Below are 27061 nucleotides of genomic sequence, written 5' to 3'. Positions count from 1 at the left end.
GACAGTATACTCCTCATATATCTCTATATATACTGACAGTATACTCCTCATATATCTCTATATATACTGACAGTATACTCCCCATATATCTCTATATATACTGACAGTATACTCCTCATATATCTCTATATATACTGACAGTATACTCCTCATATATCTCTATATATACTGACAGTATACTCCTCATATATCTCTATATATACTGACAGTATACTCCTCATATATCTCTATATATACTGACAGTATACTCCTCATATATCTCTATATATACTGACAGTATACTCCTCATATATCTCTATATATACTGACAGTATACTCCTCATATATCTCTATATATACTGACAGTATACTCCTCATATATCTCTATATATACTGACAGTATACTCCCATATATCTCTATATATACTGACAGTATACTCCCCATATATCTCTATATATACTGACAGTATACTCCCCATATATCTCTATATATACTGACAGTATACTCCTCATATATCTCTATATATACTGACAGTATACTCCTCATATATCTCTATATACTGACAGTATACTCCTCATATATCTCTATATATACTGACAGTATACTCCTCATATATCTCTATATATACTGACAGTATACTCCTCATATATCTCTATATATACTGACAGTATACTCCTCATATATCTCTATATATACTGACAGTATACTCCTCATATATCTCTATATATACTGACAGTATACTCCCCATATATCTCTATATATACTGACAGTATACTCCTCATATATCTCTATATACTGACAGTATACTCCTCATATATCTCTATATATACTGACAGTATACTCCTCATATATCTCTATATATACTGACAGTATACTCCCCATATATCTCTATATATACTGACAGTATACTCCTCATATATCTCTATATATACTGACAGTATACTCCTCATATATCTCTATATATACTGACAGTATACTCCTCATATATCTCTATATATACTGACAGTATACTCCCATATATCTCTATATACTGACAGTATACTCCTCATATATCTCTATATATACTGACAGTATACTCCTCATATATCTCTATATATACTGACAGTATACTCCCATATATCTCTATATATACTGACAGTATACTCCTCATATATCTCTATATATACTGACAGTATACTCCCCATATATCTCTATATATACTGACAGTATACTCCTCATATATCTCTATATATACTGACAGTATACTCCTCATATATCTCTATATATACTGACAGTATACTCCTCATATATCTCTATATATACTGACAGTATACTCCTCATATATCTCTATATATACTGACAGTATACTCCTCATATATCTCTATATACTGACAGTATACTCCTCATATATCTCTATATATACTGACAGTATACTCCTCATATATCTCTATATACTGACAGTATACTCCTCATATATCTCTATATATACTGACAGTATACTCCTCATATATCTCTATATATACTGACAGTATACTCCCCATATATCTCTATATACTGACAGTATACTCCTCATATATCTCTATATATACTGACAGTATACTCCTCATATATCTCTATATACTGACAGTATACTCCTCATATATCTCTATATATACTGACAGTATACTCCTCATATATCTCTATATATACTGACAGTATACTCCTCATATATCTCTATATATACTGACAGTATACTCCTCATATATCTCTATATATACTGACAGTATACTCCCCATATATCTCTATATATACTGACAGTATACTCCTCATATATCTCTATATACTGACAGTATACTCCTCATATATCTCTATATATACTGACAGTATACTCCCCATATATCTCTATATATACTGACAGTATACTCCTCATATATCTCTATATATACTGACAGTATACTCCCCATATATCTCTATATATACTGACAGTATACTCCTCATATATCTCTATATATACTGACAGTATACTCCCCATATATCTCTATATATACTGACAGTATACTCCTCATATATCTCTATATATACTGACAGTATACTCCTCATATATCTCTATATATACTGACAGTATACTCCTCATATATCTCTATATACTGACAGTATACTCCTCATATATCTCTATATATACTGACAGTATACTCCTCATATATCTCTATATACTGACAGTATACTCCTCATATATCTCTATATATACTGACAGTATACTCCTCATATATCTCTATATATACTGACAGTATACTCCTCATATATCTATATATATACTGACAGTATACTCCTCATATATCTATATATATACTGACAGTATACTCCTCATATATCTCTATATACTGACAGTATACTCCTCATATATCTCTATATATACTGACAGTATACTCCTCATATATCTCTATATATACTGACAGTATACTCCTCATATATCTCTATATACTGACAGTATACTCCTCATATATCTCTATATATACTGACAGTATACTCCTCATATATCTCTATATATACTGACAGTATACTCCCCATATATCTCTATATACTGACAGTATACTCCTCATATATCTCTATATATACTGACAGTATACTCCTCATATATCTCTATATATACTGACAGTATACTCCTCATATATCTCTATATACTGACAGTATACTCCCCATATATCTCTATATATACTGACAGTATACTCCTCATATATCTCTATATATACTGACAGTATACTCCTCATATATCTCTATATATACTGACAGTATACTCCTCATATATCTCTATATATACTGACAGTATACTCCCCATATATCTCTATATATACTGACAGTATACTCCTCATATATCTCTATATATACTGACAGTATACTCCTCATATATCTCTATATACTGACAGTATACTCCTCATATATCTCTATATATACTGACAGTATACTCCTCATATATCTCTATATATACTGACAGTATACTCCTCATATATCTCTATATATACTGACAGTATACTCCTCATATATCTCTATATATACTGACAGTATACTCCTCATATATCTCTATATATACTGACAGTATACTCCCCATATATCTCTATATATACTGACAGTATACTCCTCATATATCTCTATATATACTGACAGTATACTCCCCATATATCTCTATATATACTGACAGTATACTCCTCATATATCTCTATATATACTGACAGTATACTCCTCATATATCTCTATATATACTGACAGTATACTCCTCATATATCTCTATATACTGACAGTATACTCCTCATATATCTCTATATATACTGACAGTATACTCCTCATATATCTCTATATACTGACAGTATACTCCTCATATATCTCTATATATACTGACAGTATACTCCTCATATATCTCTATATACTGACAGTATACTCCTCATATATCTCTATATATACTGACAGTATACTCCTCATATATCTCTATATATACTGACAGTATACTCCTCATATATCTCTATATATACTGACAGTATACTCCTCATATATCTCTATATATACTGACAGTATACTCCTCATATATCTCTATATATACTGACAGTATACTCCTCATATATCTCTATATATACTGACAGTATACTCCTCATATATCTCTATATATACTGACAGTATACTCCTCATATATCTCTATATATACTGACAGTATACTCCTCATATATCTCTATATATACTGACAGTATACTCCTCATATATCTCTATATATACTGACAGTATACTCCTCCATATATCTCTATATATACTGACAGTATACTCCTCATATATCTCTATATATACTGACAGTATACTCCTCATATATCTCTATATATACTGACAGTATACTCCTCATATATCTCTATATATACTGACAGTATACTCCTCATATATCTCTATATATACTGACAGTATACTCCTCATATATCTCTATATATACTGACAGTATACTCCTCATATATCTCTATATATACTGACAGTATACTCCTCATATATCTCTATATACTGACAGTATACTCCTCATATATCTCTATATACTGACAGTATACTCCTCATATATCTCTATATATACTGACAGTATACTCCTCATATATCTCTATATATACTGACAGTATACTCCCCATATATCTCTATATACTGACAGTATACTCCTCATATATCTCTATATACTGACAGTATACTCCTCATATATCTCTATATACACCCCTCTATGATTTGTATACAGTGTCTGACAAAAGTCAGGACACCCTTAAGAGAAAATCTCCAAATTGGGCCCCAATTAGCCCTTTCCCCTCCCCCGGTGTCATGTGACATGTTAGTGTTACAAGGTCTCAGGTGTTCTGGCGAGCGGGTTCCTGACATTAATACAGCGAACAGCGCTATAAAAACGCACTGATTACTGTATAAATGTGACTGGCAGGGAAGGGGTTAACACTAGGGGGCGAGGAAGGGGTTAAATGTATGCCCTGGGTGTGTTCTAACTGTGGGGGGAGGGGGGTGACTGGGGGAGGAGACCGATGCTGTGTGGGGGGAGGGGGTGACTGGGGGAGGGGACTGATCGGTGTTCCTATGTACAAGGGACACAGATCTGTCTCCTCTCCTCTGACAGCACGTGGAGCTCTGTGTGATACATTTGCCTATATGTCTCAGTGTACTGCTCCCTGCTAGCCATGGGTAGAGGTAGAAAGGAATTTCATGTGTGATTCATTCCTCTGACAGGTTATTGACGTGCTAATGTCCCCTCACTATTCTAAAGGTTAATTGATCTATTGTGTTGTGTGAAGAAGATCTGTGTTTACCCTTAAAAGATGTGTATTGTATCATCAGGCTAAATGATTAGAGAAGTAGTATGTTAATTATTCTGATTGCTTCAGTGTAGTAATTAACTCCACTGATGTCTTTATCTAAAGAAACGTGTCTGCAGGGTCGGCTCCGACTTGTCTCCTATAATCTGTATGGGAAACCCCACTGTGTGAGGGGGGCGTTCCTAACAGGCTGTAACCACATATAAGCTGAGTTTTTGTGTCAATAAATCAGTCTTGGTTCCAGCATTCAGTCTTGACTCATGTGTGGGGAATCCTGTGATGTTCTTGTATGGAGAGGAGGGAATGCTTGACGGGGATATCATACCGATACCGTCACACTCTGTGTTTACACCCCATCATTACACAGAGCTCCACGTCCCTGCTGTGTCATTGCTGATCGCGGACATCGCGGCCGCCAGGCACCTCGGGGACGCGCCCCCCAGTGTCCGGAGGACGCAAAGACGTCAAATGACGGCGGCTGGGATTTATAGAGCCACCTTACCGCCGTCATTGTGTTATACAAGCTGAACTCTCATCACTACATTGGAGATACAAAGTGTTGTCACATGACAAGATACAAGGGGTGTACTTACTTCTGTCACATACTATATATATATATATATTCTTCTGTTCCTGACCTCTGACCTTCTCCTCCATTATTTCTTCATACAGCTTCCCTGCAACACCCGGAGTACATCTCAGAGACGACAGCCCATCCCCCCACATCAGCATGGATCACGGGACCGTCATAGATCTCACCCTGGAGATCCTCTACCTGCTGACCGGAGAGGTGAGGAGGATTCTGGGAGGTCACATGACATGACTCTTATCTCTATTAATAATACAGACCTGACCGGAGAGGTGAGGAGGATTCTGGGAGGTCACATGACATCACTCTTATCTCTATTAATAATACACAGACCTGACCGGAGAGGTGAGGAGGATTCTGGGAGGTCACATGACATCACTCTTATCTCTATTAATAATACAGACCTGACCGGAGAGGTGAGGAGGATTCTGGGAGGTCACATGACATCACTCTTATCTCTATTAATAATACAGACCTGACCGGAGAGGTGAGGAGGATTCTGGGAGGTCATGTGACATCACTCTTATCTCTATTAATAATACAGACCTGACCGGAGAGGTGAGGAGGATTCTGGGAGGTCACATGACATCACTCTTATCTCTATTAATAATACAGACCTGACCGGAGAGGTGAGGAGGATTCTGGGAGGTCACATGACATCACTCTTATCTCTATTAATAATACACAGACCTGACCGGAGAGGTGAGGAGGATTCTGGGAGGTCACATGACATCACACTTATCTCTATTAATAATACACAGACCTGACCGGAGAGGTGAGGAGGATTCTGGGAGGTCACATGACATCACTCTTATCTCTATTAATAATACACAGACCTGACCGGAGAGGTGAGGAGGATTCTGGGAGGTCACATGACATCACTCTTATCTCTATTAATAATACAGACCTGACCGGAGAGGTGAGGAGGATTCTGGGAGGTCACATGACATCACTTTTATCTCTATTAATAATACACAGACCTGACCGGAGAGGTGAGGAGGATTCTGGGAGGTCACATGACATCACTCTTATCTCTATTAATAATACAGACCTGACCGGAGAGGTGAGGAGGATTCTGGGAGGTCACATGACATCACTCTTATCTCTATTAATAATACAGACCTGACCGGAGAGGTGAGGAGGATTCTGGGAGGTCACATGACATCACTCTTATCTCTATTAATAATACACAGACCTGACCGGAGAGGTGAGGAGGATTCTGGGAGGTCACATGACATCACTCTTATCTCTATTAATAATACAGACCTGACCGGAGAGGTGAGGAGGATTCTGGGAGGTCACATGACATCACTCTTATCTCTATTAATAATACACAGACCTGACCGGAGAGGTGAGGAGGATTCTGTTAGGTCACATGACATCACTCTTATCTCTATTAATAATAATACAGACCTGACCGGAGAGGTGAGGAGGATTCTGGGAGGTCACATGACATCACTCTTATCTCTATTAATAATACAGACCTGACCGGAGAGGTGAGGAGGATTCTGGGAGGTCACATGACATCACTCTTATCTCTATTAATAATACACAGACCTGACCGGAGAGGTGAGGAGGATTCTGGGAGGTCACATGACATCACTCTTATCTCTATTAATAATACAGACCTGACCGGAGAGGTGAGGAGGATTCTGGGAGGTCACATGACATTACTCTTATCTCTATTAATAATACACAGACCTGACCGGAGGGGTGAGGAGGATTCTGGGAGGTCACATGACATCACTCTTATCTCTATTAATAATACACAGACCTGACCGGAGAGGTGAGGAGGATTCTGGGAGGTCACATGACATCACTCTTATCTCTATTAATAATACACAGACCTGACCGGAGAGGTGAGGAGGATTCTGGGAGGTCACATGACATCACTCTTATCTCTATTAATAATACAGACCTGACCGGAGAGGTGAGGAGGATTCTGGGAGGTCACATGACATCACTCTTATCTCTATTAATAATACAGACCTGACCGGAGAGGTGAGGAGGATTCTGGGAGGTCACATGACATCACTCTTATCTCTATTAATAATACAGACCGGAGAGGTGAGGAGGAGTCTGGGAGGTCACATGACATCACTCTTATCTCTATTAATAATACACAGACCTGACCGGAGAGGTGAGGAGGATTCTGGGAGGTCACATGACATCACTCTTATCTCTATTAATAATACAGACCTGACCGGAGAGGTGAGGAGGATTCTGGGAGGTCACATGACATCACTCTTATCTCTATTAATAATACACAGACCTGACCGGAGAGGTGAGGAGGATTCTGGGAGGTCACATGACATCACTCTTATCTCTATTAATAATACACAGACCTGACCGGAGAGGTGAGGAGGATTCTGGGAGGTCACATGACATCACTCTTATCTCTATTAATAATACACAGACCTGACCGGAGAGGTGAGGAGGATTCTGGGAGGTCACATGACATCACTCTTATCTCTATTAATAATACAGACCTGACCGGAGAGGTGAGGAGGATTCTGGGAGGTCACATGACATCACTCTTATCTCTATTAATAATACAGACCTGACCGGAGAGGTGAGGAGGATTCTGGGAGGTCACATGACATCACTCTTATCTCTATTAATAATACAGACCTGACCGGAGAGGTGAGGAGGATTCTGGGAGGTCACATGACATCACTCTTATCTCTATTACTAATACAGACCTGACCGGAGAGGTGAGGAGGATTCTGGGAGGTCACATGACATCACTCTTATCTCTATTAATAATACACAGACCTGACCGGAGAGGTGAGGGGGATTCTGGGAGGTCACATGACATCACTCTTATCTCTATTAATAATACACAGACCTGACCGGAGAGGTGAGGAGGATTCTGGGAGGTCACATGACATCACTCTTATCTCTATTAATAATACACAGACCTGACCGGAGAGGTGAGGAGGATTCTGGGAGGTCACATGACATCACTCTTATCTCTATTAATAATACAGACCTGACCGGAGAGGTGAGGAGGATTCTGGGAGGTCACATGACATCACTCTTATCTCTATTAATAATACAGACCTGACCGGAGAGGTGAGGAAGATTCTGGGAGGTCACATGACATCACTCTTATCTCTATTAATAATACACAGACCTGACCGGAGAGGTGAGGAGGATTCTGGGAGGTCACATGACATCGCTCTTATCTCTATTAATAATACAGACCTGACCGGAGAGGTGAGGAGGATTCTGGGAGGTCACATGACATCACTCTTATCTCTATTAATAATACACAGACCTGACCGGAGAGGTGAGGAGGATTCTGGGAGGTCACATGACATCACTCTTATCTCTATTAATAATACACAGACCTGACCGGAGAGGTGAGGAGGATTCTGGGAGGTCACATGACATCACTCTTATCTCTATTAATAATACAGACCTGACCGGAGAGGTGAGGAGGATTCTGGGAGGTCACATGACATCACTCTTATCTCTATTAATAATAATACAGACCTGACCGGAGAGGTGAGGAGGATTCTGGGAGGTCACATGACATCACTCTTATCTCTATTAATAATACACAGACCTGACCGGAGAGGTGAGGAGGATTCTGGGAGGTCACATGACATCACTCTTATCTCTATTAATAATACACAGACCTGACCGGAAAGGTGAGGAGGATTCTGGGAGGTCACATGACATCACTCTTATCTCTATTAATAATAATACAGACCTGACCGGAGAGGTGAGGAGGATTCTGGGAGGTCACATGATATCACTCTTATCTCTATTAATAATACACAGACCTGACCGGAGAGGTGAGGAGGATTCTGGGAGGTCACATGACATCACTCTTATCTCTATTAATAATACAGACCTGACCGGAGAGGTGAGGAGGATTCTGGGAGGTCACATGACATCACTCTTATCTCTATTAGTAATACAGACCTGACCGGAGAGGTGAGGAGGATTCTGGGAGGTCACATGACACTCTAACCTCGTACCCGTCTGTTCTGATCCCTGTGAGGAGATACACGATCCTCTTGCCCCATGCCCTGCCTCCCGCCTCTCCCCTCTCGCCCCTCCCCTCTCACCCCTCCCCTCTTGCCCCTCCCCTCTCACCCCTCCCCTCTCGCCCCTCCCCTCTCGCCCCTCACCTCTCTCCACTTACCCCTCACCTCTCGCCCCCTACCCCTCACCTCTCACCCCTTACCCCTCACCTCTCACCCCTTGCCTCTCGCCCCTCACCTCTCCCCTCTCGCCCCTTACCCCTTGCCTCTCGCCTCTCACCTCTCGCCCCTCACCTCTCACCCTTTGCCTCTCGCCCCTTACCCCTCACCTCTCACCTCTCGCCCCTCACCTCTCACCCCTTACCCCTCACCTCTCACCTCTCACCTCTCGCCCCTCACCTCTCACCCCTTGCCTCTCACCTCTCGCCCCTCACCTCTCACCCCTTACCCCTCACCTCTCACCTCTCACCTCTCGCCCCTCACCTCTCACCCCTTGCCTCTCACCTCTCGCCCCTCACCTCTCACCCCTTGCCTCTCGCCTCTCACCCCTTGCCTCTCGCCTCTCACCTCTCGCCCCTCACCTCTCCCCTCTCGCCCCTCACCTCTCACCCCTTGTCTCTCGCCCCTTACCCCTCTCACCCCTTACCCCTTGCCTCTCATCTCTCCCCTCTCGCCTCTCACCCCTCACCTCTCACCCCTTGCCTCTCACCTCTCGCCCCTCACCTCTCACCCCTTGCCTCTCGCCCCTTGCCTCTCGCCTCTCACCTCTCGCCCCTCACCTCTCACCCCTTGTCTCTCGCCCCTCACCTCTCACCCCTTGCCTCTCACCTCTCGCCCCTCACCTCTCACCCCTTGCCTCTCGCCCCTTGCCTCTCGCCTCTCACCTCTCGCCCCTCACCTCTCACCCCTTGTCTCTCGCCTCTCGCCCCTTACCCCTCTCACCCCTTACCCCTTGCCTCTCATCTCTCCCCTCTCGCCCCTCACCTCTCACCCTTTGCCTCTCGCCTCTCAACCAGGGCTGCTGTTAGAAATCATGGGGCCCCTATACAGCCTACCTGACAGGCCCCCCCCCCCCCCCATATGAAAAACAATATTTTCACATAAAATGCACTAAAGTCGTTATTAGGGACACAAAGATAACGGAGACCTTTTTAAATTGTTTTTTACATTTCTTTACTGTTAAATGTTTACACTTTTCAAATAATTTTATTTTACATTTTTTTTTATTTTTTATTATTAGTTACAATGTTTACAAATGATCTGTTTTTATAAAATGTCTTCTTTTACAGTACAGGGAAGCTGGCAGTGATATGGGAGGGGGGCGTCACAATGGCAGGAGGGCACACGGGGGGGGGGGATCAGAAGCAGGCAGAACATGGAGGGGGAGGGGGGCGTCACAGTGGCAGGAGGGCACACGGGGGGGGGGGATCAGAAGCAGGCAGAACATGGAGGGGGAGGGGGGCGTCACAGTGGCAGGAGGGCACACGGGCGGGGGGGGGATCAGAAGCAGGCAGAACATGGAGGGGGAGGGGAGCGTCACAGTGGCAGGAGGGCACACGGGCGGGGGGGGATCAGAAGCAGGCAGAACATGGAGGGGGAGGGGAGCGTCACAGTGGCAGGAGGGCACACGGGCGGGGGGGGATCAGAAGCAGGCAGAACATGGAGGGGGAGGGGGGCGTCACAGTGGCAGGAGGGCACACGGGCGGGGATCAGAAGCAGGCAGAACATGGAGGGGGAGGGGGGCGTCACAGTGGCAGGAGGGCACACGGGCGGGGATCAGAAGCAGGCAGAACATGGAGGGGGAGGGGGGCGTCAGTGGCAGGAGGGCACACGGGCGGGGGGGGGGATCAGAAGCAGGCAGAACATGGAGGGGGAGGGGGGCGTCACAGTGGCAGGAGGGCACACGGGCGGGGGGGGGGATCAGAAGCAGGCAGAACATGGAGGGGGAGGGGGGGCGTCACAGTGGCAGGAGGGCACACGGGGGGGGGGGGATCAGAAGCAGGCAGAACATGGAGGGGGAGGGGGGCGTCACAGTGGCAGGAGGGCACACGGGCGGGGGGGGGATCAGAAGCAGGCAGAACATGGAGGGGGAGGGGGGCGTCACAGTGGCAGGAGGGCACACGGGGGGGGGATGGATCAGAAGCAGGCAGAACATGGAGGGGGAGGGGGGGCGTCACAGTGGCAGGAGGGCACACGGGGGGGGGGGGGGGGATCAGAAGCAGGCAGAACATGGAGGGGGAGGGGGGCGTCACAGTGGCAGGAGGGCACACGGGGGGGGGATGGATCAGAAGCAGGCAGGACAGGGAGGGGATCAGTGCAGGAACAATGCCACGTGTCTGTGTCTCTCCCTGCAGCAGCTGAAAGCCACTGGGAGGGAGAGAAACCAGCTTTCAGCTGCTGCAGAGAGGCACACAGGGCGTCCTTCTGTCATTTCTCCTCTGCCCGACTAAACTGATTCCCCCTGCCATGGGGCCCCTCTGTTTTTCCTGGGCCCCCTACAGGACGATTGGTGGTCCTGCCCTATCAGCCGCCCTGCCCTCACCCTTCATTGGACTGCTTTTGGATTTCCCGAATGTGAAAGACTTGCATGTCTCTCATTGGATGAGAAATGAAAAGGGGTTGTACTCAATAAATGCTTTTCCTGAAGTCCATGGAAGGACCCGGGCCCCTCCCTGACCCCGGGCCCCCTCCCCCCCCGTGTTTATCATCCCACTCTCTGTACTGTTTTGGCACGCTGGTAGCGGGAGGGATTTTCCTGGACGGGCCTCCCGTAATGAAGGGAAAAGGTTTCCCTCAATGGACTCTTTTTATGATGAGCAACAAGAACTCGACTCTTTCTTCTATTTTCAGGACTATGTCGTTGTAAAGAAGCTCGACTCCAACAGAACCCGTCCGCCTGTATCCGGAGGATCCTGCAGAACTCGGAGCCCGGCGACGGCTAAAGGAAAGAACCAGCAGAAGATCCTGGAACTGACCAATAAGATCACTGAGCTGCTGACAGGAGAGGTGAGGAGGATTCTGGGACATTATCCAGTAACAGACAAGGGGTGTGTCTGGATGGTGACTGTATCATTGTGTGTGTCAGGTTCCTATAAGGTGTCAGGATGTCACTGTCTATTTCTCCATGGAGGAGTGGGAGTATTTAGAAGGACACAAGGATCTCTACAAGGACGTCATGATGGAGGATCCCCACACCCTCCCGGATCCGGGTAAGAGATTGTTTTCCTTGGTGGGAGGGTTAAGAGATGTCGGGACGGGCGGGAGGGTTAGGAGGAGATGTCGGGACGGGCGGGAGGGTTAGGAGATGTCGGGACAGGCGGGAGGGTTAGGAGGAGATGTCGGGACAGGCGGGAGGGTTAGGAGGAGATGTCGGGACAGGCGGGAGGGTTAGGAGGAGATGTGGGAGGGTTAGGAAGAGATGGCGGGAGGGTTAGGAGGAGATGTCGGGACGGGCGGGAGGGTTAGGAGGAGATGTCGGGACGGGCGGGAGGGTTAGGAGATGTCGGGACGGGCGGGAGGGTTAGGAGGAGATGTGGGAGGGTTAGGAGGAGATGTGGGAGGGTTAGGAGGAGATGTCGGGACGGGCGGGAGGGTTAGGAGGAGATGGCGGGACGGGCGGGAGGGTTAGGAGGAGATGTCGGGACGGGCGGGAGGGTTAGGAGGAGATGTCGGGACGGGCGGGAGGGTTAGGAGAAGGCGGGAGGGTTAGGAGATGTCGGGACGGGCGGGAGGGTTAGGAGGAGATGTCTGGACGGGCGGGAGGGTTAGGAGGAGATGTGGGAGGGTTAGGAGGAGATGTGGGAGGGTTAGGAGGAGATGTCGGGACGGGCGGGAGGGTTAGGAGGAGATGGCGGGAGGGTTAGGAGATGTCGGGACGGGCGGGAGGGTTAAGAGATGTCAGGACGGGCGGGAGGGTTAGGAGGAGATGTGGGAGGGTTAAGAGATGTCGGGACGGGCGGGAGGGTTAGGAGGAGATGTGGGAGGGTTAGGGGGAGATGTCGGGACGGGCGGGAGGGTTAGGAGGAGATGTGGGAGGGTTAGGAGGAGATGTCGGGACAGGCGGGAGGGTTAGGAGGAGATGTCGGGACAGGCGGGAGGGTTAGGAGGAGATGTCGGGACGGGCGGGAGGGTTAGGAGGAGATGTCGGGACGGGCGGGAGGGTTAGGAGGAGATGTGGGAGGGTTAGGGGGAGATGTCGGGACGGGCGGGAGGGTTAGGAGGAGATGTCGGGACAGGCGGGAGGGTTAGGAGGAGATGTCGGGACGGGCGGGAGGGTTAGGGGGAGATGTCTTTAGGAGGAGATGTCGGGACGGGCGGGAGGGTTAGGGGGAGATGTCGGGACGGGCGGGAGGGTTAGGAGGAGATGTTGGGACGGGCGGGAGGGTTAGGAGGAGATGTGGGAGGGTTAGGAGGAGATGTCGGGACAGGCGGGAGGGTTAGGAGGAGATGGCGGGAGGGTTAAGAGATGTCGGGACGGGCGGGAGGGTTAGGAGGAGATGTGGGAGGGTTAGGAGGAGATGTCGGGACGGGCGGGAGGGTTAGGGGGAGATGTCGGGACGGGCGGGAGGGTTAGGAGGAGATGTTGGGACGGGCGGGAGGGTTAGGAGGAGATGTGGGAGGGTTAGGAGGAGATGTCGGGACAGGCGGGAGGGTTAGGAGGAGATGGCGGGAGGGTTAAGAGATGTCGGGACGGGCGGGAGGGTTAGGAGGAGATGTCGGGACGGGCGGGAGGGTTAGGAGGAGATGGCGGGAGGGTTAGGAGGAGATGGCGGGAGGGTTAGGAGGAGATGGCGGGAGGGTTAGGAGGAGATGTCGGGACGGGCGGGAGGGTTAGGAGATGTCGGGACGGGCGGGAGGGTTAGGAGGAGATGGCGGGAGGGTTAGGAGGAGATGGCGGGAGGGTTAAGAGATGTCGGGACGGGCGGGAGGGTTAGGAGGAGATGTCGGGACGGGCGGGAGGGTTAGGAGGAGATGTCGGGACGGGCGGGAGGGTTAGGAGATGTCGGGACGGGCGGGAGGGTTAGGAGGAGATGTCGGGACAGGCGGGAGGGTTAGGAGGAGATGTCGGGACGGGCGGGAGGGTTAGGAGGAGATGTCGGGACGGGCGGGAGGGTTAGGAGGAGATGTCGGGACGGGCGGGAGGGTTAGGAGGAGATGTCGGGACGGGCGGGAGGGTTAGGAGGAGATGTGGGAGGGTTAGGAGGAGATGTCGGGACGGGCGGGAGGGTTAGGAGGAGATGTCGGGACGGGCGGGAGGGTTAGGAGGAGATGTCGGGACGGGCGGGAGGGTTAGGAGGAGATGTGGGAGGGTTAGGAGGAGATGTCGGGACAGGCGGGAGGGTTAGGAGGAGATGTCGGGACAGGCGGGAGGGTTAGGAGGAGATGGCGGGAGGGTTAGGAGGAGATGTGGGAGGGTTAGGAGGAGATGTCGGGACGGGCGGGAGGGTTAGGAGGAGATGTCGGGATGGGCGGGAGGGTTAGGAGGAGATGTCGGGATGGGTGGGAGGGTTAAGAGGAGATGTCGGGATGGGCGGGAGGGTTAGGAGGAGATGTCGGGACGGGCGGGAGGGTTAGGAGGAGATGTCGGGACGGGCGGGAGGGTTAGGAGGAGATGTCGGGACGGGCGGGAGGGTTAGGAGGAGATGTCGGGACGGGCGGGAGGGTTAGGAGGAGATGGCGGGAGGGTTAGGAGGAGATGTGGGAGGGTTAGGAGGAGATGTCGGGACGGGCGGGAGGGTTAGGAGGAGATGGCGGGAGGGTTAGGATGAGATGTCGGGACGGGCGGGAGGGTTAGGAGGAGATGTCGGGACGGGCGGGAGGGTTAGGAGGAGATGTGGGAGGGTTAGGAGGAGATGTCGGGATGGGCGGGAGGGTTAGGAGGAGATGTCGGGACGGGCGGGAGGGTTAGGAGGAGATGTCGGGATGGGCGGGAGGGTTAGGAGGAGATGTCGGGACAGGCGGGAGGGTTAGGAGGAGATGTCGGGACGGGCGGGAGGGTTAGGAGGAGATGGCGGGACGGGCGGGAGGGTTAGGAGGAGATGTCGGGACGGGCGGGAGGGTTAGGAGGAGATGTCGGGACGGGCGGGAGGGTTAGGAGGAGTCGGGACGGGCGGGAGGGTTAGGAGATGTCGGGACGGGCGGGAGGGTTAGGAGGAGATGGCGGGACGGGCGGGAGGGTTAGGAGGAGATGTCGGGACGGGCGGGAGGGTTAGGAGGAGATGTCGGGACGGGCGGGAGTGTTAGGAGGAGATGTCGGGACGGGCGGGAGGGTTAGGAGGAGATGTCGGGACGGGCGGGAGGGTTAGGAGGAGATGTGGGAGGGTTAGGAGGAGATGTCGGGACAGGCGGGAGGGTTAGGAGGAGATGTCGAGACGGGCGGGAGGGTTAGGAGGAGATGGCGGGACGGGCGGGAGGGTTAGGAGGAGATGTCGGGACGGGCGGGTTAGGAGAAGATGTGGGAGGGTTAGGAGGAGATGTCGGGACGGGCGGGAGGGTTAGGAGGAGATGGCGGGAGGGTTAGGAGGAGATGTCGGGACGGGCGGGAGGGTTAGGAGGAGATGTCGGGACGGGCGGGAGGGTTAGGAGGAGATGGCGGGAGGGTTAGGAGGAGATGGCGGGAGGGTTAGGAGGAGATGTCGGGAGGGTTAGGAGGAGATGTCGGGACGGGCGGGAGGGTTAGGAGGAGATGTCGGGACGGGCGGGAGGGTTAGGAGGAGATGGCGGGAGGGTTAGGAGGAGATGGCGGGAGGGTTAGGAGGAGATGTCGGGAGGGTTAGGAGGAGATGTCGGGACGGGCGGGAGGGTTAGGAGGAGATGTCGGGACGGGCGGGAGGGTTAGGAGGAGATGGCGGGAGGGTTAGGAGGAGATGTCGGGAGGGTTAGGAGGAGATGTCGGGACGGGCGGGAGGGTTAGGAGGAGATGTCGGGACGGGCGGGAGGGTTAGGAGGAGATGTGGGAGGGTTAGGAGGAGATGTCGGGACAGGCGGGAGGGTTAGGAGGAGATGTCGGGACGGGCGGGAGGGTTAGGAGGAGATGTGGGAGGGTTAGGAGGAGATGTCGGGACGGGCGGGAGGGTTAGGAGGAGATGTCGGGACGGGCGGGAGGGTTAGGAGGAGATGTCGGGACGGGCGGGAGGGTTAGGAGGAGATGTCGGGACGGGCGGGAGGGTTAGGAGGAGATGTGGGAGGGTTAGGAGGAGATGTCGGGACAGGCGGGAGGGTTAGGAGGAGATGTCGGGACAGGCGGGAGGGTTAGGAGGAGATGGCGGGAGGGTTAGGAGGAGATGTCGGGACGGGCGGGAGGGTTAGGAGGAGATGTCGGGATGGGCGGGAGGGTTAGGAGGAGATGTCGGGACGGGCGGGAGGGTTAGGAGGAGATGTGGGAGGGTTAGGAGGAGATGTCGGGATGGGCGGGAGGGTTAGGAGGAGATGTCGGGACGGGCGGGAGGGTTAGGAGGAGATGTCGGGACGGGCGGGAGGGTTAGGAGGAGATGTCGGGACGGGCGGGAGGGTTAGGAGGAGATGGCGGGAGGGTTAGGAGGAGATGGCGGGAGGGTTAGGAGGAGATGTCTGGACGGGCGGGAGGGTTAGGAGATGTCGGGACGGGCGGGAGGGTTAGGAGGAGATGGCGGGACGGGTGGGAGGGTTAGGAGGAGATGGCGGGACGGGTGGGAGGGTTAGGAGGAGATGGCGGGACGGGTGGGAGGGTTAGGAGGAGATGTCGGGACGGGCGGGAGGGTTAGGAGGAGATGTGGGAGGGTTAGGAGGAGATGTCGGGACGGGCGGGAGGGTTAGGAGGAGATGGCGGGAGGGTTAGGAGGAGATGTCGGGACGGGCGGGAGGGTTAGGAAGAGATGGCGGGAGGGTTAGAATGAGATGTCGGGACGGGCGGGAGGGTTAGGAGGAGATGTCGGGACGGGCGGGAGGGTTAGGAGGAGATGTGGGAGGGTTAGGAGGAGATGTCGGGATGGGCGGGAGGGTTAGGAGGAGATGTCGGGACGGGCGGGAGGGTTAGGAGGAGATGTCGGGACGGGCGGGAGGGTTAGGAGGAGATGTCGGGACAGGCGGGAGGGTTAGGAGGAGATGTCGGGACGGGCGGGAGGGTTAGGAGGAGATGGCGGGACGGGCGGGAGGGTTAGGAGGAGATGTCGGGACGGGCGGGAGGGTTAGGAGGAGATGTCGGGACGGGCGGGAGGGTTAGGAGGAGATGGCGGGACGGGCGGGAGGGTTAGGAGGAGATGTCGGGACGGGCGGGAGGGTTAGGAGGAGATGTCGGGACGGGCGGGAGGGTTAGGAGGAGATGTGGGAGGGTTAGGAGGAGATGTCGGGACAGGCGGGAGGGTTAGGAGGAGATGTCGAGACGGGCGGGAGGGTTAGGAGGAGATGGCGGGACGGGCGGGAGGGTTAGGAGGAGATGTCGGGACGGGCGGGTTAGGAGAAGATGTGGGAGGGTTAGGAGGAGATGTCGGGACGGGCGGGAGGGTTAGGAGGAGATGGCGGGAGGGTTAGGAGGAGATGTCGGGACGGGCGGGTTAGGAGGAGATGTGGGAGGGTTAGGAGGAGATGTCGGGACGGGCGGGAGGGTTAGGAGGAGATGTCGGGACGGGCGGGAGGGTTAGGAGGAGATGTCGGGACGGGCGGGAGGGTTAGGAGGAGATGTCGGGACGGGCGGGAGGGTTAGGAGGAGATGTCGGGACGGGCGGGAGGGTTAGGAGGAGATGTCGGGACGGGCGGGAGGGTTAGGAGGAGATGTGGGAGGGTTAGGAGGAGATGTCGGGACGGGCGGGTTAGGAGGAGATGTCGGGACAGGCGGGAGGGTTAGGAGGAGATGTCGGGACAGGCGGGAGGGTTAGGAGGAGATGGCGGGAGGGTTAGGAGGAGATGTCGGGATGGGCGGGAGGGTTAGGAGGAGATGTCGGGATGGGTGGGAGGGTTAAGAGGAGATGTCGGGATGGGCGGGAGGGTTAGGAGGAGATGTCGGGACGGGCGGGAGGGTTAGGAGGAGATGTCGGGACGGGCGGGAGGGTTAGGAGGAGATGTCGGGACAGGCGGGAGGGTTAGGAGGAGATGGCGGGAGGGTTAGGAGGAGATGTCGGGACGGGCGGGAGGGTTAGGAAGAGATGGCGGGAGGGTTAGGATGAGATGTCGGGACGGGCGGGAGGGTTAGGAGGAGATGTCGGGACGGGCGGGAGGGTTAGGAGGAGATGTGGGAGGGTTAGGAGGAGATGTCGGGATGGGCGGGAGGGTTAGGAGGAGATGTCGGGACGGGCGGGAGGGTTAGGAGGAGATGTCGGGACGGGCGGGAGGGTTAGGAGGAGATGTCGGGACAGGCGGGAGGGTTAGGAGGAGATGTCGGGACGGGCGGGAGGGTTAGGAGATGTCGGGACGGGCGGGAGGGTTAGGAGGAGATGTCGGGACGGGCGGGAGGGTTAGGAGGAGATGGCGGGACGGGCGGGAGGGTTAGGAGGAGATGTCGGGACGGGCGGGAGGGTTAGGAGGAGATGTGGGAGGGTTAGGAGGAGATGTCGGGACAGGCGGGAGGGTTAGGAGGAGATGTCGAGACGGGCGGGAGGGTTAGGAGGAGATGTCGGGACGGGCGGGTTAGGAGAAGATGTGGGAGGGTTAGGAGGAGATGTCGGGACGGGCGGGAGGGTTAGGAGGAGATGGCGGGAGGGTTAGGAGGAGATGTCGGGACGGGCGGGTTAGGAGGAGATGTGGGAGGGTTAGGAGGAGATGTCGGGACGGGCGGGAGGGTTAGGAGGAGATGTCGGGACGGGCGGGAGGGTTAGGAGGAGATGTCGGGACGGGCGGGTTAGGAGGAGATGGCGGGAGGGTTAGGAGGAGATGTGGGAGGGTTAGGAGGAGATGTCGGGACGGGCGGGAGGGTTAGGAGGAGATGTCGGGACGGGCGGGAGGGTTAGGGGTAGATGGCGGGAGGGTTAGGAGGAGATGTCGGGACGGGCGGGTTAGGAGGAGATGTCGGGACGGGCGGGAGGGTTAGGAGGAGATGTCGGGACGGGCGGGAGGGTCAGGAGGAGATGTCGGGACAGGCGGGAGGGTTAGGAGGAGATGGCGGGAGGGTTAGGAGGAGATGTCGGGACAGGCGGGAGGGTTAGGAGGAGATGTCGGGACGGGCGGGAGGGTTAGGAGATGTCGGGACGGGCGGGAGGGTTAGGAGGAGATGGCGGGAGGGTTAGGAGGAGATGTCGGGACAGGCGGGAGGGTTAGGAGGAGATGTCGGGACAGGCGGGAGGGTTAGGAGGAGATGTCGGGACGGGCGGGAGGGTTAGGAGATGTCGGGACGGGCGGGAGGGTTAGGAGATGTCGGGATGGGCGGGAGGGTTAGGAGGAGATGTCGGGATGGGCGGGAGGGTTAGGAGGAGATGTCGGGACGGGCGGGAGGGTTAGGAGGAGATGTCGGGACGGGCGGGAGGATTAGGAGGAGATGTCGGGACGGGCGGGAGGGTTAGGAGGAGATGTCGAGACGGGCGGGAGGGTTAGGAGGAGATGTGGGAGGGTTAGGAGGAGATGTCGGGACGGGCGGGTTAGGAGAAGATGTGGGAGGGTCAGGAGGAGATGTCGGGACAGGCGGGAGGGTTAGGAGGAGATGTGGGAGGGTTAGGAGGAGATGTCGGGACAGGCGGGAGGGTTAGGAGGAGATGTGGGAGGGTTAGGAGGAGATGTCGGGATGGGCGGGAGGGTTAGGAGGAGATGTCGGGACGGGCGGGAGGGTTAGGAGGAGATGTCGGGACGGGCGGGAGGGTTAGGAGGAGATGGCGGGAGGGTTAGGAGGAGATGTCGGGACGGGCGGGTTAGGAGGAGATGGCGGGAGTGTTAGGAGGAGATGTGGGAGGGTTAGGAGGAGATGTCGGGACGGGCGGGAGGGTTAGGAGGAGATGTCGGGACGGGCGGGAGGGTTAGGAGGAGATGCGGGAGGGTTAGGAGGAGATGTCGGGACGGGCGGGAGGGTTAGGAGGAGATGCGGGAGGGTTAGGAGGAGATGGCGGGAGGGTTAGGAGGAGATGTGGGAGGGTCAGGAGGAGATGTCGGGACAGGCGGGAGGGTTAGGAGGAGATGGCGGGAGGGTTAGGAGGAGATGTCGGGACAGGCGGGAGGGTTAGGAGGAGATGGCGGGAGGGTTAGGAGGAGATGTCGGGACAGGCGGGAGGGTTAGGAGGAGATGTCGGGAGGGTTAGGAGGAGATGTCGGGACGGGCGGGAGGGTTAGGAGATGTCGGGACGGGCGGGAGGGTTAGGAGGAGATGTCGGGACGGGCGGGAGGGTTAGGAGGAGATGTCGGGACGGGCGGGAGGGTTAGGAGGAGATGTCGGGACGGGCGGGAGGGTTAGGAGGAGATGTCGGGACGGGCGGGAGGGTTAGGAGGAGATGTCGGGACGGGCGGGAGGGTTAGGAGGACACCCCCTCTATAACCCCTCCCCCCTCCCAGTCACAGCAGGGTCATCCCCTCCCCACTCCCAGCAGGGACATCCCCTCTATAACCCCTCCCACTCCCAGCAGGGACATTCCCTCTGTAACCCCTACCTGCTGGGAGTGGCTATGGTGGGGATGTCCCTGCATGCCCATGCTGGGAGTGGGAGGGGCTATATAGGGGATGTCCCTGCTGGGAGTGGCTATGGTGGGGGTGTCCCTGCTGGGAGTGGCTATGGTGGGGATGTCCCTGCTGGGAGTGGCTATGGTGAGGATGTCCCTGCTGGGAGTGGCTATGGTGGGGATGTCCCTGCTGGGAGTGGCTATGGTGGGGGTGTCCCTGCTGGGAGTGGCTATGGTGGGGGTGTCCCTGCTGGGAGTGGCTATGGTGGGGATGTCCCTGCTGGGAGTGGCTCTGGTGGGGGTGTCCCTACTGGGAGTGGCTCTGGTGGGGGTGTCCCTGCTGGGAGTGGCTATGGTGGGGGTGTCCCTGCTGGGAGTGGCTATGGTGGGGATGTCCCTGCTGGGAGTGGCTCTGGTGGGGATGTCCCTGCTGGGAGTGACTCTGGTGTGGATGTCCCTACTGGGAGTGGCTCTGGTGGGGGTGTCCCTGCTGGGAGTGGCTATGGTGGGGGTGTCCCTGCTGGGAGTGGCTATGGTGGGGGTGTCCCTGCTGGGAGTGGCTATGGTGGGGATGTCCCTGCTGGGAGTGGCTCTGGTGGGGATGTCCCTGCTGGGAGTGACTCTGGTGTGGATGTCCCTACTGGGAGTGGCTCTGGTGGGGGTGTCCCTGCTGGGAGTGGCTATGGTGGGGTTGTCCCTGCTGGGAGTGGCTATGGTGGGGGTGTCCCTGCAGGGAGTGGCTGTGACGGTATCGGTATGATATCCCCGTCAACGTTCCCTTCTTCCCATAACGAAAATCACCCCAATATTCCACGAGGAGGGATATCCCTGGAATCGCCCAGAAAGCCACACATGAGACCAGCTTACTGCTGGAACAACACAGACTTTAATGTTAAATCACACACAGCTTATATGTCATTTCCAAAACTGTTACAATGACAAATCTCCACCCCCCTAATCACACACTAAGGCTAATTACTAAAACATTCTAGACAGGTCGGCACCGACCGACAATTATCATGTCTAATCACTGCACATTCCTTAAACAACAAACCACCTTCACACACTGAGTTTCCTAAGCAGACGTTTCGTCTGTATCCAGTTTGACACCTATTAACACCTCTGAGTATCACTAGGTTGTAGACAGCGTTGTCACACAATTAAAGGCCTTTCACAAGCTAGCCTTATTTAACATATGAACAGTCTTTACAGAGAGAGATGAATCACACATGAAACACCTGTTACCTGTAACCCACAGCATTAAGTTAGCAGGGAGAGCATTAGACTGAAGCATATAGGCAATTGCATCACAATGGCCCCCCCTTTTCTCCCTGCTCCGGCAAACCCGGTTGGACCTTCCCTGGTCCAGTAGGGTTGACGGGTTCAGAGCTTTTAGTCCGAGGTTAACTCCGTTTGGCGTGACTGACCTCCCTTGGCAACTGCTTCAGACTCAGGTATGTCACCGGGTCGTCAGATCACACGCCGGTCAGTCCCCAAGTCTTTGTGCGATCTGCAGAGTCACCAGAAGTCAGTGTGAAGACGGCGAATGGGTCTGTGCGCCGCCATCTAGGTGTCCCGCTATGGGAGGGGCAGGTTATGGCTCTGAAGTGACAATCACAGGAGATTCATAAAAAAGAAAAAGTTATATTTGTTGAAATGCTGTAGCACTGGTGCTCAGAGTCCGGGGGGGGGGATCAGGGCCCCATAGGGTCAGCCACCCTCTGCTCCCTCCGCAGCCGCCAGTTCTCCTCTTTGAGCTTCTCCAGCTCCATCTCCAGTTCATGGAGCCTGGGGGGGTCAGCCTGCTGTGACCTCAGGTGGTTGTTCTCCTCCTCCATGCGGCTTATGCACTCCTCCAGCTCCATGTACTCACGGATCAGCTCCTGCTTGCTCATGTCCTGCAGGCTTTCCACGTGGTCCTTCATCATCAGGAACTGGGTGGTGTTGTAAGGGGCCACCGGTGGGCCCTTGGCGAACATCTCGGCCCGCATCTGGGACGCCCGCTGCGACTCCCTCTCCTCCAGTCGCTTCTTCTCCTCCCAGGTCAGCTTGTTATACGGCTTCCAGGACCTCTTCTTCTTGGGGGGTAGCAGGCGGTGCCTCTTTCTGCCCTGCTCCCTCCAAGGCCCCTCCGGCTCATGGCTGTCGCCCATGACCAGCTGACAATGGTGTTCCCTGTTGTCCGTAATAACAGATTGTACCATGAGGGCTTCGTAAATGGTGTCCGATGGTTCTTCCGGACCCAGCTCCTGGGGATCCCAAGCCGAGTCTACACAATGGGCTGCTGCTGGTGGGCGGTACCCAGGTTGAGACCAATTTGATCTGGTGTTGTCATTCAGGGGGCAATTCTGCTTGAAGTGACCCAACTGTTTGCACCGGAAGCAGCGTTGTTCGTTGTCCTCCTGGCGTGGATAGCGAGGGCTAGATGTCACCGGTCTGTTAGGAGGTGGGTATCTAGCGGCTGGTGGGTGTGAGGGCGCCGTTGGTCGTGGAGGTTGTACCCGTGGTGTGACCTGGTTCGTCTTGCGAGTATCCGCATATTCATCCGCCAACATCGCGGCCTCTGGTAGAGTCATGGGCCTGCGATCTCTCACCCAATCTTTGACATCTGTCTGGATGTGATTGTAAAATTGCTCCAGGAGCATTAGTTGCAAAATGTCCTCTGCGGTGGTGGCCTGGCTGCTGTTAACCCAGTTAGAGGCCGACCGGGACAACTGGCATGCCCATTCCGCGTAAGAGTCTTTCGTGGTTTTGCGTGAGTCCCTGAACTTCTGTCGGTGGGACTCTGGGGTTACTGCATAACGAGCCAGGAGCGCTTCTTTAACCCTGGCGTAGCTATGGATATCCTGATCTGGCACGGTCCGGAAAGCATCAGAAGCTTTGCCTGACAGTTTGCCTGACAATATTGCAACCCACTCTCTTCTAGCTATTCGGTGCAGGTTACATTGTCGCTCAAAATCCGCCAGGTAGTTATCAATTTCACAGTCCTTTTCATCAAAAGCTTTAAAAGCGCTAAACGGAATCTTCCTTGTGTCTGCTGTGCTGTACTCACTGTTCGTAGAAGGTGCGGCTGCTTGTTGGACTGCTGCCAGTTTTAACTGTAGTTCTGCGTTTACTAATAGGTCCATCACTTTCAGCACCACATCCGGCGTTGGGTTCGGGCCGAACCACGCTAGCTTCTCTCTCATTAGCTTGTTGGCTGGCGATTCCTCCTCCTGAATCACTGGTGTCTCCATCTCTTGTACTGCTGGCGTTGCTGCAATCCCGTCCTCCTGGTCTATCTCCATTGATTCTGCTATGATGACCCGCTTGGTTTTGTTGCTAGCAATCCTTCCACGAACTTCCAGTAGTTCTTCCAGTGTCTGCTTGGAATCCGGGTGTGAAGGGGAATAGAAGGGAAAATCCCACTGCTACCAACCAATTGTGACGGTATCCGTATGATATCCCCGTCAACGTTCCCTTCTTCCCATAACGAAAATCACCCCAATATTCCACGAGGAGGGATATCCCTGGAATCGCCCAGAAAGCCACACATGCCAAGCTTACTGCTAGAACAACACAGACTTTAATGTTAAATCACACACAGCTTATATGTCATTTCCAAAACTGTTACAATGACAAATCTCCGCCCCCCTAATCACACACTAAGGCTAATTACTAAAACATTCCAGACAGGTCGGCACCGACCGACAATTATCATGTCTAATCACTGCACATTCCTTACACAACAAACCACCTTCACACACTTGAGTTTCCTAAGCAGACGTTTCGTCTGCATCCAGTTTGACACCTATTAACACCTCTGAGAATCACTAGGTTGTAGACAGGGTTATCACACAATTAAAGGCCTTTCAAAAGCTAGCCTTATTTAACATATGAACAGTCTTTACAGAGAGAGATGAATCACACATGAAACACCTGTTACCTGTAACTCACAGCATTAAGTTAGCAGGGAGAGCATTAGACTGAAGCATATAGGCAATTGCATCACAGTGGCTATGGTGGGGGTGTCCCTGCTGGGAGTGGGAGGGGTTATAGAGGGAACGTCCCTGCAGCTTTCCTTATTTGCCAGTGTCCTGAAGGTAGGTGTACCCAGAGATTGAAGGGTAAAGATGGACTCCTAGGAAAGGATTGTGCTGGTAATTGGGAAATGCTATATAAAGACATATCACAAGTCTCGTCTCTCTTCCAGATAAATATCTGTACAGAAGTACACCATCGGCATCGCCTTCCTCCGTCACCGAGAAATATCAGAGGGAGGCGACACCAGAAAGGGATGTCCTATCTCAGGTATGGAGGACGGAGGATGAGGGAGGAGCGGACGACACGCGGATTGGAGGGACAGTCAAGGACTTGCCTTCATCTCAGGTATGGAGGACGGAGGATGAGGGAGGAGCGGACACAACGCGGATTGGAGGGACAGTCAAGGACTTGCCTTCATCTCAGGTATGGAGGACGGAGGATGAGGGAGGAGCGGAGGACACGAGGATTGGAGGGACAGTCAAGGACTTGCCTTCATCTCAGGTATGGAGGACGGAGGATGAGGGAGGAGCGGACGACACGCGGATTGGAGGGACAGTCAAGGACTTGCCTTCATCTCAGACACAATCGATGGGCCGGGATGGTCCCACACCTCCCAATCACATCTTGTATACCTCCACTATGACATATGACGAGGCCTGTGAAGAGGACAACCTATCGGATGCCTACAATTCCGTGTCTCCGGAAGACACGCCGTGCCGGTTGGTGTATATTAAGCAGGAACCCGTCTCGTGTGAGGAGGAAAATCTGACGGACAACGATTGTTCTATCCCTGCAGATGGGATGCAGGAGGACCTGTATAGTCAGGGCCGATATTCCTCCATGTACATCGGGGCCTTGGACAATGAGGTCTACACTCCGGCAGACTACTTATCGGGGTGTAAGGAGGAGCCTCTGTCCGGGGAAGACGACCATTTCCCGGACGTGTATGGCGTCTTGGATCGCACACAAGGAGGACAATGCGGGAATCCCTTCTATTTCAGCACCAAGTCTGTCAAAACCGAAAAACTTTCCCCGTACACATGTGACTTCACTGAGGCCCCGCCCCTCTTTGTGCATCCGCGGGCGCCCAACAAGGACACCTCTTACGTCTGCGCCTATTGTGGGAAATGCTTTGCCTATTACACGCATCTCATGACCCATCAGAGGATCCACACCGGAGAGCGGCCCTACGCCTGTTTCCATTGCGGGAAACGCTTTGCCCACAACTCAACCCTGGTGACCCATCAGAGGATCCATACGGGAGAGCGCCCCTACGTCTGCTTCCACTGCGGCAAATGTTTCACCAAGAAGTCCAACCTCACCACCCACAACCGCATCCACACCGGGGAACGCCCCTATTCCTGCGCCAAATGCGGAAAACGCTTCGGCAGTAAAAGTCACTTCAACCGCCACGTCAAAATTCACAAGAGAGACTCCGGCTGCTTCTAGATGGACAATCGCTGGTCTTGGTGCACAAAGCCCCCCGGGAAGTTAGGACAGTCTGTAGTGATTATACGGGACGTACCTGATATGGCGCCACATGGACGGGTAATGACGGCACATAGCCACAGAAATCTCTACTGATGGTCATAAATATGGTATGATCCATTCATAGCTATGGTACGGTCCATTCATGAATATGGTATGATCCATTCATAGCTATGGTACGGTCCTTTCATGAATATGGTATGATCCATTCATAGCTATGGTACGGTCCATTCATGAATATGGTATGATCCATTCATAGCTATGGTACGGTCCATTCATGAATATGGTATGATCCATTCATAGCTATGGTACGGTCCATTCATGAATATGGTATGATCCATTCATAGCTATGGTACGGTCCATTCATGAATATGGTATGATCCATTCATAGCTATGGTACGGTCCAAACATAAAAAAATGGTATGGTCCATTCATGAATATGGCACAGCCCATAAATATGGTATGGTCCATTAATGAATATTGCACAGCCCATGAATATGGTATGATCCATTTGTAGCTATGGTATGGTCCAAACCTAAATATGGTACAGTTCAAACATAAAAATGGTTCAGTCCAATAATATATATGGGACAATCCATTTATGAATTTGGTAGGGTCCATTTATGAATTTGGTAGGGTCCATTTAT

At 52.5% G+C, this 27061-nt stretch overlaps 1 protein-coding gene across 3 annotated transcripts in view; it reads left to right on the top strand.

Annotated features, from left to right (window-relative positions):
- LOC120921891 (oocyte zinc finger protein XlCOF7.1-like) overlaps nt 1-26612 on the top strand; it is a 44862-nt gene extending 18250 nt beyond the window's left edge. For 2 of the 3 annotated variants that reach the window (XM_040334387.1, XM_040334389.1), the window contains exons 2-5: nt 5443-5560; nt 12205-12360; nt 12440-12563; nt 25096-26612. In XM_040334387.1, coding sequence (XP_040190321.1) covers nt 5443-5560; nt 12205-12360; nt 12440-12563; nt 25096-26375 — 1678 coding nt within the window. In that variant the 3' untranslated portion in view covers nt 26376-26612. The remainder of the gene's footprint in view (nt 1-5442; nt 5561-12204; nt 12361-12439; nt 12564-25095) is intronic. The other variant, XM_040334390.1, reaches the window with a different exon arrangement.
- Nucleotides 26613-27061: the final 449 nt, after the last annotated feature.

This window comes from Rana temporaria (genome assembly GCF_905171775.1).
Source record: "Rana temporaria chromosome 8 unlocalized genomic scaffold, aRanTem1.1 chr8a, whole genome shotgun sequence".
NCBI classification, from domain to species: Eukaryota; Metazoa; Chordata; class Amphibia; order Anura; family Ranidae; genus Rana; species Rana temporaria.
This window is presented reverse-complemented; position numbering and strand designations above follow the sequence as displayed.